The 14,320-nt window shown below is 55.6% G+C and overlaps 1 protein-coding gene and 1 non-coding gene across 2 annotated transcripts in view; one reads left to right on the top strand and one right to left on the bottom strand.

Moving 5' to 3' along the window:
• Positions 1-137: 137 nt before the first annotated feature.
• On the bottom strand, positions 138-210 carry TRNAK-CUU (transfer RNA lysine (anticodon CUU)). The gene has a single exon. It is a non-coding gene; the product is annotated as a tRNA-Lys (tRNA).
• A 554-nt stretch (positions 211-764) lies between these two features.
• The window catches only part of ADAMTS7 (ADAM metallopeptidase with thrombospondin type 1 motif 7), a 38,650-nt gene continuing 25,094 nt past the window's right edge, over positions 765-14,320 (top strand). The window contains exons 1-10 of the mRNA XM_061446497.1: positions 765-869; positions 1,386-1,738; positions 3,109-3,280; positions 5,355-5,551; positions 6,557-6,640; positions 7,305-7,429; positions 8,405-8,554; positions 9,385-9,528; positions 13,257-13,401; positions 13,894-13,986. Coding sequence (XP_061302481.1) covers positions 782-869; positions 1,386-1,738; positions 3,109-3,280; positions 5,355-5,551; positions 6,557-6,640; positions 7,305-7,429; positions 8,405-8,554; positions 9,385-9,528; positions 13,257-13,401; positions 13,894-13,986 — 1,551 coding nt within the window. The 5' untranslated portion in view covers positions 765-781. The remainder of the gene's footprint in view (positions 870-1,385; positions 1,739-3,108; positions 3,281-5,354; positions 5,552-6,556; positions 6,641-7,304; positions 7,430-8,404; positions 8,555-9,384; positions 9,529-13,256; positions 13,402-13,893; positions 13,987-14,320) is intronic.

Raw genomic sequence — 14,320 nt, 5'->3', positions numbered from 1 at the left:
GGGGAGCAGCGCGCCCGCAGCCGCATTGCGGAGCGGTGCCATAGCGGTTCTGCTGCCGGGCTTGGCTGCGGGGGCCGTGAAGAGAGCTAGGGTGGGGGAAAAGGCACCAAAAAAGAGAAGGGGGAAAAAAACCAATGCGCCCAACGTGGGGCTCGAACCCACGACCCTGGGATTAAGAGTCCCATGCTCTACCGACTGAGCTAGCCGGGCGCTGACTGCTCGGTTTTCCTTCGCACTACTCAGCAGCGCCCCCCCCGCCTCGAGTGCTGCCCGTTCCCCGTGGCGGCCGCCAGGGAGCGTGTTCGCGCGGGGCTCAGGCCTCATTTGCATACTTAATAACATCGCTTTAATTAAGCGATTGCATCCCCCGGGGCCGGCGGCAGCGGGTACAGCCGCTCCCGGGAACGCCGCGGGCTGGCCCCGAGGGGTTGCTGAATTAGCACCAAACCATCCCGCTCCTCCGCTGCCAGCTCATTACCACTGCGAAATGCAATTAAGGTAATTAACACGCACGCACGCACGCACGCACGCACAGGCGCCGCAGGGGAAGCCGCGGCCCCGGCTCCGTTTCTCATTCTTGCACCGATTCTCCGGGGCTCGGTGAGGGAGCTCCTCACCGGCACCGCCAGGGGGCGCCGCCGGCCGCGCCGTGGGGCTGAGGCTCCCGCTGCCCGCGCCCCCTCCGCGCACACCCCGAGAGGCGGAGCCGCTCCCGGCGCCGGCCGCCCCCCGCCACCGGCGTGCCCGAGCCCCGCCGCGCCGAGCCCCGCCGCCCGCACCGATGCCGGCCTCGGCCGCGCTCCTCAGCCTCGCCGCCGCGCTGGCGCTGGCAGCGGGCGCGCAGCCGGGCGGAGGCACCGAGCGGACAGGTCCGGAGCGGGGGGGGGAACGGGACGGGATGCGGGAGCGGGCGGGACGCGCGGGGATGTCGGCGCGTTGGCTGGGCAGGGAACCCCGGTTCCCCCCGGTTCCCTCGCTTCCACCCAGCCGGGGCAGTGCCCAGTGCCGGGGGATGCTTTTCCCCCAGGGCCGGCTTCCAAACGCCGTTTCACACCGGGATTGGAGGGGGTTTGGTGGTTTTCGGCTGGCTGGGTTGGGTTGGGTTCTTTTAACCCGCAGCTGTAACGGAACAACGGGAATGTGCGTGTGGAAACGGGAGCTGCGGGACCCCCGTTACCCGCCTCCATCCTCTCCCAGAGAGCCCGGCCCGGACCCAGCGGGGTCCATGCGCCCCATGGCTGTGGGGCTCTGCCTGTGCCCCCACGGGGACACCAGTTACGAGGTCCAGCTGCTGTCTGGGTACCAGACCCCACCGGGCTGCCCCGGGGGGTCAGCGTGAGGGGAGATGAGCCCCAAAGGTAACCACAGGACCCCTTCCTCCCCAGAGCCCGTTCCGCCGTACTCCAGCAGCGACATCGTTCATCCCATTAAGGTGGACGAGAGCGGCTCCTTCCTGTCCTATGACCTGGCCCACCGAGCCCTCCACCGCAGGTCCCTTTCCTCCAGGAGCAAGTTTCCTGCCTTCTATGAGCTGCGTTACAAAGGACAACCCCTGAAATTCAACCTGAGCCTCAACAACAACCTCCTGGCGCCCGGCTTCGTCACCGAGAGGCGATTCGGGGGCATCGCCAGCGCCAAGATCCAGTCTCAGCCCTACAACTCCTGCCATATGATCGGGGAGGTTCGGAGCCGGGCGCTGCAGGGGGGTCCGGCCGCGCTCAGCACCTGCGATGGCCTGGTGAGTACAGATCCCTCCTGCACAGGACAGAGCAGGAGCTGTGGGAAAGCCTCTTTGCTGCTGAAAGCAATAGCGAAGCTCCTCCCGGCAGCAGTGAGTCGGGATCCTCATCCCGTAGGCTCGGTGCAGCTGTGGATGAGCTGACTGTAGATTTCCCATGGATTCCAGCGGTTTGGGAACTTTCCGGGAGTGTTTACTTGTTTGTGATCGAATTCCCAAAGAGCAATTCTCATTTCACCTCCGCCTTCTAGTACTAAATGTGGGATGATGAGGAACACATTGAGAGCAAGGTGCTGGGTGCCCGGGGGGGTTTAGATAGCACAGCTGCTGGGTGCCCGGGGGGCGTTAGATAGCGCAGCTCCTGTGCAGGGAAACCATGTTTTGTGGGCACCTCCACTGCCCTGTTCCACTGCAGATGGGTTTGAAGTGTGGCTGAAAGCTGGGCGGCCTTTCCCAAGGAAAGCTGTTGTGTCAGCACTTTGCCAGGGAAGTTCAAGACTTCAACCATAAAATCCCAGACTGGTTTGGGCTGAAGGGACCTTAAAGCTCATCCAGAATTAAACTGCTCTGTGAATTAAACACAGACAGGAGAGCAAAAGAAGAAGTTACTTACTGAATAATTTGCTACCCGTCTATTGTGTCACTTGAAAACACCCATTCCATTGTGGTGTTTGGTGAACACCATCACTGAGGTCTGTAAAGTGTGTTGAAAATGAACAGTATCGTGCTGGGGATTACTATTGGCTTTTATGAAGCAGAAGAAGTTCTTCGCTCACTCGAGGCATCAGCGCAAGGCTGTGAGAGGGTCTGCAGCCCATAAACAGTGAGCAGAACTCAGCCTGAAGTTGCTTTAAACCTTCTCTACCCAGTCTTGAAATCACTGTGGCTCTGTGTCGGGAAAGTGGTGCTGCCAACGGCCCGAAGCAACCGGCTGCATCTGAGGGGGTTTTGCTCAGGAAACACCTCTGTTGGTGCAATGCTTGCTCGCAGCGCTGGTGCTGCACTGCAGTCAGAGCCATCCTTTGAGGTCTCCAGGAAGGTCAGCAGAGGTGCAGTGGGAATGGTCTGACACTTTATGTGTGCCCTGGTTCTCTGGAGGAGGCATTTCTCAGCGTCCCTGCATCCCCTGAGCTCTGCACTGTCAGACACCCATGGGGCTCACCACCCATCTGTACTTTGTGATGGGATCTCTTTAGCTTTTTGCTGTCTTACCGATTGCTCCATGCTGGTTTATTCTCTTTTGTCTGGGAGTTTAGAGCTTAATATAGCCATAGTACCAGTTGCAAGCCCTCTTCCATTCCCAGGTTCTTCATGTGGGTCTGTGCTGTATGCAGACAGCTTCACAGCGATACTTTGTCTCTCCCTGCCAGAAAGGTGTGTTCCGGCTCATGGATGAGGACTACTTCATCGAGCCAGTGTCCAGCAGCTTTCGGGAGGATGGAGCAGCACAGCCCCACAGGATATACAAGCGCCAGGCACCCGAGCTGGGGGCAGAGGCAGGCAGGAGGCCACCAGCTCCACAGGAGACTTGCGGTGTGCAAGGTAAGGTCCCCTTCCTCTTGCAGTTCTGCAGTGAGCCGGCAGCAGCTGTGATTCATATGAAGCACCTCATACATAAAGGGAGCAGGTCCAAGCCTTAACCCACTGCATCGCCTCCACAGACTCATTAAACCTGGCATTCAGCTCCCATCTCAACCTCCAGCACCCATCAATGACACTCACGGCTCTTAGTCTGAGTTTTGCTGGAGGTTCCCTTTGCCACATAGGCTGGCAAGAAAGAAAACCCTCAGCCCAATATAGACAACCACTACGATGCTGCTGGTGGGTGAGCGTCCAACAGCCTGGAGCTGCTCATGTGGAACAGCCCCTGGCCCCAGGGGTGCCAATGCAGCCATTCCACAGGCAGTTTTATCATGGGAGAGCTCACCCACGAGCCACAGGCATCGCTGCACACAGGCTTGGGGTCATTTTTCTCCTGCCCATTTTCTGTGTTTGCTTACGTTTGTCACATACCTGACTCAGCCCGTGCTGAACCTCAGGCCTCTCATTCTCATTTCCTCTGGCCCTGCTGCAAAGCCCCCCGTGCCGTGGAGACTGAGGGTTTGGTTCCATTTCCTTGCAAACGCTGGTTTCTGACCTGCTGGGGCCTTGGACTTTGGGAGTGAAACCCAGTCGCTGCCCCAGAGTCAGTCTGTGTGGGGCAGAGGGTTCCTGCTGGTTCCTGCTCCTCTGTCTAGAGCAGATGGGCTGGAGAAACTCCCAAAGCCGAGATTTCATGTACTGAGGAATTCAGCACATCCCCAGCAGCTCACGGGCGCTTTGCTCCTCATCTGCATGAGTGGAGCTGCATCTTCACACAGTGCATCTTGGTTTGCACATTTCTTAGGGCTCCCTGCTTTCACAAAAGGGGGTTTGGTGGTTTGGTTTGGTTTTCCTGTAATCAGGTTATTTTCAGGCTTTCCTGTAATCAGGTTATTTTCAGGCATTCTTCTGTTAATCTAAGTTTATCATTTAATCTATGGTAACTATCATAAGGGCTCCTTCTAGACTTCGAAGTCTGCTCATGGTAAATGACTTTCACTGGGTGTAATAGAGCCCGTGTGAATCCCTTTTGCAATCTGGGCTAGCAGAGTGGACGTGAAGTGTGCCCTGGGCAGGAAACCAGGAGTCTGCAGGGCTTTAATTACTGCAAGCCTTTTGTTTTGTGTGATGGATTGCTGGCTTTCTTTGCAAAGCACGGTGCAGCCAGCTGGTGTTAGGCTGTTAGGTGTTATTTAGCTTCTGTCAATACCGAGGGCAGGCTGTGTGTGCAGCTGGACAAGAGTTTAAGAGGGAGCTCAAAGGGAAAATGCCTCCCTGGGAGCCCTCTGCCCCATCCTCTCTGCAGTACCTTCACGTCCTGGCTGGAAGCTTAGCAGCAAAGGACACAATGGGAACAAGCTCCAAGGAAGCTGTTGTGATTAAACTGTCACAGTGGTATTAGCAGTGCATCAAATTATCGAGATAGTTGGGATTTTTCAGGCTGGGGGATAAAACTCTCTTTCACAGCTAACGTACAGTATAGTCCCTAAAATGTAAAAGTCCATTGTTAAAGTAAGGCTGAGCCCGTAGAAACTGGTCATAAAAGCAATTCCCACTGTGTGGGATGTGGTTTGTAAAGCCTTTACCCAGCTTGGGACTGACCCTGACCTTGATCTTGGAGCGGTGTCACAGGAAAAGTCTCTGCTTGAGAATTCCCAGTTGCTGGTGTGCGTGAGGAGCATCCGAGCTCTCCTCCGGTCCCTTTCAGCCCCATGAATGTTCCTGTTGTTTATCTATGGGAAGGAGCAGAGTTCTGTCTCTGTGTGGCTGAAGGGACTCTGTGCAGTGCTGCAACACCCCAGCCTGCCCAGGACACTGATGAGCTTTGGGATTTGGCTCAAGGCATCAAGTCCAGTGTTAGGGGTGCAGAGCATATGGTACTGGGGAACTGTCTCTGCCTGGGGTGACAGTCACAAACGCTGGGGGTTGGTTCTCGGTGGTGCACGCTCGGGCATCTCTTGATGAGGTTTTAGCAAAGTTGCAAACATTTCATCAAAACAACAAAGTCTTTTTTTTATCTCCTTTGATCCCTCAGAATCCCAGGAAAGCCTGGAGAGGTCTGAGAAGCGGAGGGAAAGATGGGAACAGAAGCAGCACCGGAGGAGAAGAATAAAGCAGCGCTCCATCAGCAAGGAGAAGTGGGTGGAAACGCTGGTGGTGGCAGACACCAAGATGATAGAATACCACGGGAGCGAGAGCATCGAGAAGTACGTGCTGACCGTGATGAACATGGTGAGTCCTGCTCCTCCCATGGCTCCTCGGGGACGTGGCTGTGAGGCATAAAGACCACTGGGCTTGCCAGGACTCATCCCTGGTGGGACCTCAGCAAACCTCTCTCCAGACAGGCCGTTCCCACCCGCGCAGTGGCTTTTCTGCATTGCTCAGGGCTGCATCCACCATGGGAGGATGGGTTGGTGTCAGTGAGCCTGAGGCCAGAATCTCAGTGCAGGGAGACTTGGGCACAGGGATGAAGCTGAAACCACCCCGAAACTTGTCCGAGGGCCACCCATGACCCTCTGCATGATAAGGAAACCTCCTTAGAGGAGGAGAAACCCACAGGGAGCTGGGAGCTTAGGCTCAGACTCGCTCGCACTCAGGGCTGGCCATACCCGCAGAGGGATCCAGTGCCAGCACTGGCCTGGTTAGCAGGAGAGACAGGAACAGCGTTCCTGGGAAGGTGCCACTTAGGACGGTTAAGGGAAGGAGAACCAGATTGTGGGGGTCTCCACTGAGAATCTGTAAGGACTTGCTGGTGCCATAAAGGAAACAGATAAACCAGGGTGAGTCGGTTGAGTCTGTTCGCTCTTCTGCCGCTGTGGTAGCACCTATTTGCATTTCAGAAGAGAGCTTTGGTTGACGGCCAGAAAAGAGGGTGAGATTGGGCAGAGGACCTCAGAAACATCCCCGGGTTTCTGGGGTTGATGAAGGCACCCCGGGAGGTCAGGCCTTCTTTGAGATGTTAAACACCTCTATTGAAGGCAGAGGTGTTCCCCCAGGCATTCCTGGATGAGTTTCAATGTGCTACACAGATTAGATCAATTTTGCACGGGTATCATCACACTCCAAATGCTTTAGTCCAGGTCTGCATCTGGTCTTGTTCCGGGGAATTCCCAGAGATGTTGGCAGCAACATTCGGTGTGTTCCCCTCGAGCTGTGCTCCCTTGCAGCCCTTCCCAGCAGTGACACAGGGCAAGGTCTTTCCTTCAGGCTTTATTTCTTTGGCTCTTGCTGTTGCAGGTGGCAGGTTTGTTCCACCACGCCAGCATTGGGAACCCCATCAACATTGCCATAGTGCGACTCATCCTGCTGGAGGATGAAGAGGTAAGGAGAAAACACAGTGACTCACTGGCAGCCTGGCAGCCAGGCTGGGATACACTGAGAGCTGGCCTTGAAAGCCCGTAACCTCCCTCTTGTGCTGTCTTCATGGCCTGGATGAGTTCGGGTAAGAGAAATGCAGGTGCTTGTGCCTTGCTTGTCTTTGTGGGCTGCAGCTATGGTGAGGTCAGGGGCACAGCCAGAGGAGCTCTGAGGTCTGATTCCCAGGATAATTCATGGTAACTCAGCATCGCCACCGGTAGCAGGGGGATGTGAATCACTGGATGTTTGTGCTCCCAGCTGCAGCGGGGGCTCTCAGGGATCCTGGTGCCACTCAGATGGGCTCAGCTGCATCCTCTGCCATCAGGCAGGATGGGATATTTTCCTGCAGTGTTTCTTAACCCCCATTACCAGATGAGTTAATGTTTTGGTTGAATTAGAGATGACAAAAAAGCAGAAAGGCGCTGTACTCCCACCCCGCGCTGTATTCCCACTCAGCACTGTATTCCCACCCCACCTACAACCTATAACTATGGAGCAATTCCATCCTCATGGCAGTTACTCCCAATTCCACTCTGCTGAGTCTGAAATCAGACCCTTCCCTGCTGCATCCTAAAACCCAGCGGGATCCAGCACCAATATCACAGCAGACTTTTATTTACATTGGCAGGAGGATCTGAAGATCTCCCACCATGCAGACAACACCTTGAAAAGCTTTTGCAAATGGCAGAAGAGCATCAACGTCAAAGGAGATTCCCATCCCCTGCACCACGACGTCGCAGTCCTGCTCACAAGGTATTGTGCCCGTGTGCTGATTTTATGCTGCAGGTGCTGTTCTGGCAGCCAGAACCATCTGCAGGCAGGGGGACATCTCAGTGGGAGCTGTTGGAAACTTGCTCTCCGTGCCTAAGCCCTGCCTGGACACTTGCCCATCAGATGTGTGACATGAAACCTGAAGGGAGCCTGCTCCTCATGCTGGAACTGGTCTCGCATCTCAGGTTTAAACCCGGAGACAGCTCCCGGTTGAGTAGAAGTGGAGGTTTCCGAACCAGGTTTTCCCCATGGCCCTGTTGCCAAGCCCAAGAATGGCTGGATCCTGTCAGGAGATGTACACAGGGATTAACTCTCCTTTTTCCCTTGGAGGCTAATGTAGGTTGGCAGAGGAGCTTCTGAGAAGGCCCCTGACCCCCCCATGAAGCTCGCAGGAATTCATACCTCTGGCCAAGTTTCTACACCTTGCAGTCAAAGAAAAGCAGTTTGATGGTTTCAGGCTGCAGGGACTTGGCTGCTGGAGGTATCCCGGTGGTTTGTGTGATCATTCACAACCCACAGCACTTTTATCTTCGTTAGGCAGTTTGCTTTGTAGCAGAAATAAAGCACTTAAGGCCCTGCACTTCAATGGAGTTGCTCTTCCTGGGTGGCTGGAGCTGCTCTGCCCTGGACCACAGCACTCCTGGGATGTGCTTCCCCAAGCAACGTAGTAATTGCTTCATTATTCCCAGCATCAGCTTTATTTACACAATGGAATAACGTAGCCAGGCTGGCTAGCACTTCCCATTAATCAGGCTTCATAATAAGCCAGGGACACTGGGAGAGTAAAGGGGAAGGGAAAGGTCGTAAATCTTTCCATTGCGGAAAGACGTTGGATGTCTCCATTCTCACTTCTGTTTGGCCCGTGTGCGTGTGTCTCCCTCATGGGCTGGGCTGCATCCCGTGCTCCTGCCCGCCTCACCCCCCCTCTCTGCTCTGTGTCTGTGTCGGTCACCCAAGGAAGGACATCTGCGCAGCGATGAACAGACCCTGCGAGACCCTGGGGCTGTCCCACGTGGCGGGGATGTGCCAGCCCCACAGGAGCTGCAACATCAACGAGGACACGGGGCTGCCGCTGGCCTTCACCGTGGCCCATGAGCTCGGACACAGGTACCACCAGCTTCCTCCTCCTCTCCTCTGCCCTCGGTCCCCTGCGCTGCTCAGTCGGGGCTCGCGAAGGCGCGGGTGGAAGCCGGGAGGAGGTTGCCGTCGGCTCCTCACTGGTGCAGACCTTCCGTACCCGTGAGAGCTCTGCTGGGGAATTTCGCTTCAGGTTGAAGTTTTCGGTTGCTCCAGGTTTGAGGAAAATCACCCAGGGCAAGGCAGCCTGGAGAACCCGCCTTTGTCTGTTGGCTGTTATCCCGGGTTGCCGATGCTGAAGGGTTTGGAGAGGAGGTTTGCCCGTTGGGAAGCTTTAAAACAGGACCTGTGTATAGAAGCAGCAGCGGAAATTTGCTTGCCATAATGTCAATTACATTTTGACCAGATCACTTGAACATCATAGTAAATAATATGAAATCACAGAGTCAAAGAGTGGTTTGGGTTGGAAGGAGCCTTAAAGCTCATCCAGTTCCAACCCCCTGCCATGGGCAGGGATGCCTCCCACTGGAGCAGCTTGCTCCAAGTATCTTTGTGTGGTAAAACCCCATACCCGATCAGTTTAATGAACCTGATCTCGTTCCATATTCCCATTACTTCCTGCTTGGCTGACTTTTCACTAAGACAGCTGAACCCGAAGCGTGGGACAGAGGTCGGAGCAGTGTCCCTGCTGTCACTGAGTGTCCCCCACAGGCAGGGCCAGTGTCGGTGTCCGAGTCCCCCAGAGCAGGGATGGTTTGTGGTGGCCGGCGCTGGGTGTCGTTGTGCTGGGAGCGGAGAGGCTGCGCGGTTGTAGCGGCGTGCGGCTCACCTCTCCTTTGTGGGGCTGTGCTCTTACACAGTTTTGGGATTCAGCATGATGGAAGCAGCAATGACTGTGAGCCAGTTGGGAAAAGACCTTTCATCATGTCTCCACAGCTCCTGTATGACACGTCCCCACTCACCTGGTCCCGCTGCAGCCGGGAGTACATCACACGATTCCTCGAGTAAGTCCTCCCTTCCTCTTCGTCCTCCCTTCCTCTTCGTCCTCCCTTCCTCTTCGTCCTCCCTTCCTCTTCGTCCTCCCTTCCTCTTCGTCCTCCCTTCCTCTTCGTCCTCCCTTCCTCTTCGTCCTCCCTTCCTCTTCGTCCTCCCTTCCTCTTCGTCCTCCCTTCCTCTTCGTCCTCCCTTCCTCTTCGTCCTCCCTTCCTCTTCGTCCTCCCTTCCTCTTCGTCCTCCCTTCCTCTTCGTCCTCCCTTCCTCTTCGTCCTCCCTTCCTCTTCGTCCTCCCTTCCTCTTCGTCCTCCCTTCCTCTTCGTCCTCCCTTCCTCTTCTTCCTCCCTTCCTCTTTGTCCTCCCTTCCTCTTCTTCCTCCCTCAGGAGGTGCTGGAGGTGGCTCAGGGCTTGGGGTTGTGAGTGGGAGCTGAGCCAGGAGTCAGGGGATGCTTTTGTCTCCCTTGGTTGCCTCAGGCCTTGCGGTGAAGGATGGGTTTGAACAGAGCAGCAGCGCGAGTGTTTGGGCAGTGGCACTGATAGAGCTTAGATAGAGCAGTTTGGGCAGTGGCTTAGATAGAGCCAGAGGTTTCCTTCGCTGCTCTCCGCAGCTGATGTTTGCATGGAGGCAGGAGGCACCACGTGAGGGAACGAGACTGAGCCAGATTCTTCTGTGCATTTGTATATTTTTAGCACCCCGTGGCTGTTTTCAGCCTGTTGTTATGAAGTTCCTAGGAAAGCAGCCCAGAGATGTGTGATTCTCAGCCAGTGCCTTGCACTGGGGAATCGTTTTCCTTCCTTGCTACAGGATGGTTAGAAAACAGTGGGAGCATCAGTAAGAAACAGCGGTGGGCAGAGCTGGGTGAGGACCACGGGGAGGCTGCCCGGGGCTGAGCTCCATTTCCAGATCCCATCCCGGAACACATGGCCCTGGCTCCACGCAGGGGGAGCAGTTGTTGATTTGTGGCTCTTGGTGGAACGGAGCTTTCTCATATTCAGTGTTCTTGGCCTTCTGCTTTTAACCTTCACTTTGGAGTTAAGCATTTCCTGCTTGCGATAACCTTGGGCTGCGAGGGGGAAGAAAGGGAGCAGCTGGATGCTTCCCTGCTTGGGTTTGGGTCTCTTTGTCCCCAGAGAAGGGGCAGCTCTTCCTTGAGAGTGGAGCAGATCCTGGCAGGCATCTTCCACCGGCTGTGACATCCCCCAGGCAAGGGAGAGGCTCATAGCCAGCACAGACATGAGTGCCTTATAATAGGATGTTGGCAGGAGAATGGGAAGGAATGAGCCAGAAAATGAGACCCAGCTGACCTGGGGTTGCTGGATGTGCTTGGAAGGGATCTCGCGTTTGAAAACAGAAATGGCACTCAGATGATGCTGATTATTTTACAAAAGTTGATTATTTTACAAGCACATGTAAGCATCTTTGAGCCCTTTTTGGTGTTCCATGGTTTCCCCCTCTAACCCTCAGAGGAGTCAGAAGATGCTGTGGGCTCTTTGCTCTCCACCCTCACACTGACATGAGCTCTTTCGCAGCCTGCCTGGTGGAATACCCTTATGAAACGGGATCCAGTGTCTCATGCCTGCACCACAGGCATGCAATGGCACAGAGCAGCCTCCCTTCATCTCAGCAGCAGCCTTGGCACAGCTGCAGGTTGTCTCATCTCCCTTCAGCTTTTTCTCTAGTCCAGACAACCAGGTTTTCAGCCCCTTTGCACAGTGCTGCTGGTTTCTACCATCATCCTTCCATGTGCTCCTTCCAGCCGCTCCCTGGAGCCTGGGGATGACTGGTCTTCCCCTGCCTTTGAGTTCTGCCAAGTCCCTGTTTGTGCAGCTGATTCTTCCCAAACTCCACTTTGTTTTTGTTGAATTCCGTCTTGGCTTTTTGGACCCTTCCTCCCGTTCTCCGAGAGCTTTTGGAATGTTAATCCTGCTCTCAGCTGTAGCTGCAGATCCTCCCAGCCTGCTCCCATATGGAGGTTTAATCATCCTGCCATCCCCTCCATCACCGGGCTCGTTAATGAAGGACTGAAGCAGGCAGACCCTGCGTGGTTTCAGTGCCGAGTGTGGTTTACTGCATACCCCTGCCAAGCCACAGGGAAACTCCTGCCAGTTTTTCCTGGCTCGGGAATGTGTTTTGGCCAATGGAAGGCACCAGTAGGAAGATTGTAAAATATTTAATGAAGAAATAGGTTTTGAACAGAGCACTGGAGAGCTGACAGCAAATCAATCACCCCCCATGCTGGGGCAGAGATCTGTCCCATAAGCTGGGACAAGACAAAGTGACTCAAAGCAGATCAGAGGACAAGGAGGGTTGTGGTGGTTTGGGGATGATGTGCATCATCCCATGTGCTAGTACCTGAATAGACAAACTCGTCCTGAGGAACACCAGTGTCATAGACCCATGGAATGGTTTGGGTTGGAAGGGACTTTAAAGCTCATCCAGTTCCAACCCCTGCCACGGGCAGGGACACCTTCCACTAGAGCAGCTTGCTCCAAGCCCCTCCAACCTGCCTGGGAGAGGAAGGATGCTCCCTCTGTTGTGAGCGTGGAATAGAGACTGTCAGGGCCCTGGACTGCTGAAAGCAATCTGATATTTCCAAAAGGGAGGCTGCTTATGAAACAATATAAGGTATTTGAAGAGCTGTCCCCACCAAGTGAGCTGTTTACCAGTGTGGACTTCACTGGGGTGGGATGGGAAGGGAGGAGGGGGTGCTGGTTCAGCTGGGCATCACCCCATGGGACTGCCAGCCCCCCAAGCAGGAGCTCTGCCATACTGCTGACCCTTGTTTCTGTGTTGTTGGTTTGGGTTAAAAAAAGAGTCTTGTTTCACGTTCATTTAAACCTGTTCCCAATCACAACGAGCCCAAGTAATCTAATCTGCTGAGGAACGCTCGCCAGGGGCTCTGCCTTGCTGGAAACAGCCTTGTTTGCATCAACACTGGAAGCTGAACTAGTGAGAGTGTCTTGTGTGTTTGTGGAGTATCGTAGCGAAAGCACTGGGAGCAGCGAGCCCCGTGCAGGGCTGTCCCTGCGGCTCTGCAGCCTGGCTGCCTGCCCCCAGCCGCCTCAGTGGCTCAGCTCTAATATCCCTTTGCAGTCCTGTGCAGTGCAGTGCGAGCACAGTTTGCAGCAGCAGATATGAGGGTGAATGCGTTTTGCTGCTGGCAATCAACTTCATTGCTATCAGCAGGGCATTGACACGCGGGTTGTGGCCTCCGGGGGGATGTTTCTGGGGTCAGGGTGATGTATGAACACAGGGACAGCACCTGCTGCTGAGCAGTGAAATGTTTGCTCGGCAGAACTCTTGCCTTGAATGCTGAAGGCAGGGTCCTGGCTGAGGGCCTGTTCACAGAGCAGAAATCCAGGGGGTTATTCCGAGGAAAAAATGGTATTTCTGGCTTTCTGACAGGGGCATCTCAGAGGGGAAAAGGGGACGGTGCAAGGCCCCGGCCTGGCAGCTGCATGGGGAAGCTGCTGCTGCCTTGTCTTCCCCATAACCCTCTATTCCCAGGGGCTGTGGGGTGATCGCTCGGGGAGCTGGTACCCCAAGTGCCCACCCGTGTGCTGGAGCAACTCTGGGGTTGATTTGAGAGCCGGGGTCATAGCAGCAGAAATACTAATTGCTCCTCATCGTGGTGGGACATCAACGAGTTAATGTTTGGGTGCTCCATTAGGCACTGCTGGAGCACTGTTACGGGTGTGCGGGGCTGGTGGTGATGCTGCTGTGACCTCTGTCTTTCAGCCGGGGCTGGGGGCTGTGCCTGGATGACCCCCCAGCCCGTGAGGTGCTGGACTACCCCTTGGTACCCCCGGGTGTCCTCTACGACGTGGGCCACCAGTGCCGGCTGCAGTACGGCGCCTACTCCACCTTCTGCGACGACATGGACGTAAGCAATGGGTCCCGTCCCCCCCCGATGTAACAGGGGCTGGTGCAGCTCTGAGGGTGGGGGCTTTGTGTCCTCTCCCTGCAAGTTAAACGAATCATAGAATCATAGAATGGTTAGGGTTGGAATGGACCTTAAGGTCATCCAGTTCCAACCCCCCTGCCATGGGCAGGGACACCTCACACTAAACCATCTCATCCAAGGCCTCGTCCAACCTGGCCTTGAACACAGCCAGGGATGAAGCATTCACAGCCTCCCTGGGCAACCCATCCCAGTGCCTCACTACCCTAACAGGAAAGGATTTCCTCCTTAGATCCAATCTAAACTTCCCCTGTTTCAGTTTGAACCCATTACCCCTTGTCCTGTCACTACAGTCCCTAATGAAGAGTCCCTCCCCAGCATCCCTATAGGCCCCCTTCACATACTGGAAGCTGCTCTGAGGTCTGCTGATGCCGTTGCAGTAACCACGTCCTGCACGTCTGTGTTTTCCCGCAGAGCGTCTGCAACACGCTGTGGTGCACGGTGGGGAACACGTGCCACTCCAAGCTGGACGCTGCTGTTGATGGCACGGCCTGCGGGGAGAACAAGGTAATGGGGAGCAGAGCCCCCTGGTCCTGCACACAGGGACCAGCTCAGCCCACTGCCCCTGCTCTGCCCAAGGGAAGCTGAAAACGCCTCGAGAGGGTGGAACCCGCAGTTCATTACCATGGCAGGAGAGCAGAGGGCTTGTCCCGCTCTGCGTTTGCTGCAGCGGTGGGTGCTCCTCTGCAGAACTTGTACCCCTGCAGGGGAAGCTCCTCTCCCACGTCTGGGGTGTGGAGGGGTCCAGGAGCACCCATGACAGCTCGGTGGGTGCTGCATGGGGTGTGGAGGGGACCGGGTGTCTGCAGCCAGCTCTGGTCACCCTTGCGTGGGTGAGGAT

This window comes from Pezoporus flaviventris, unplaced genomic scaffold (genome assembly GCF_033815535.1).
Source record: "Pezoporus flaviventris isolate CSIRO_AGI_PZ_B2104156 unplaced genomic scaffold, CSIRO_AGI_Pfla_v1 ptg000006l, whole genome shotgun sequence".
Classification (NCBI taxonomy): Eukaryota; Metazoa; Chordata; class Aves; order Psittaciformes; family Psittacidae; genus Pezoporus; species Pezoporus flaviventris.
This window is presented reverse-complemented; position numbering and strand designations above follow the sequence as displayed.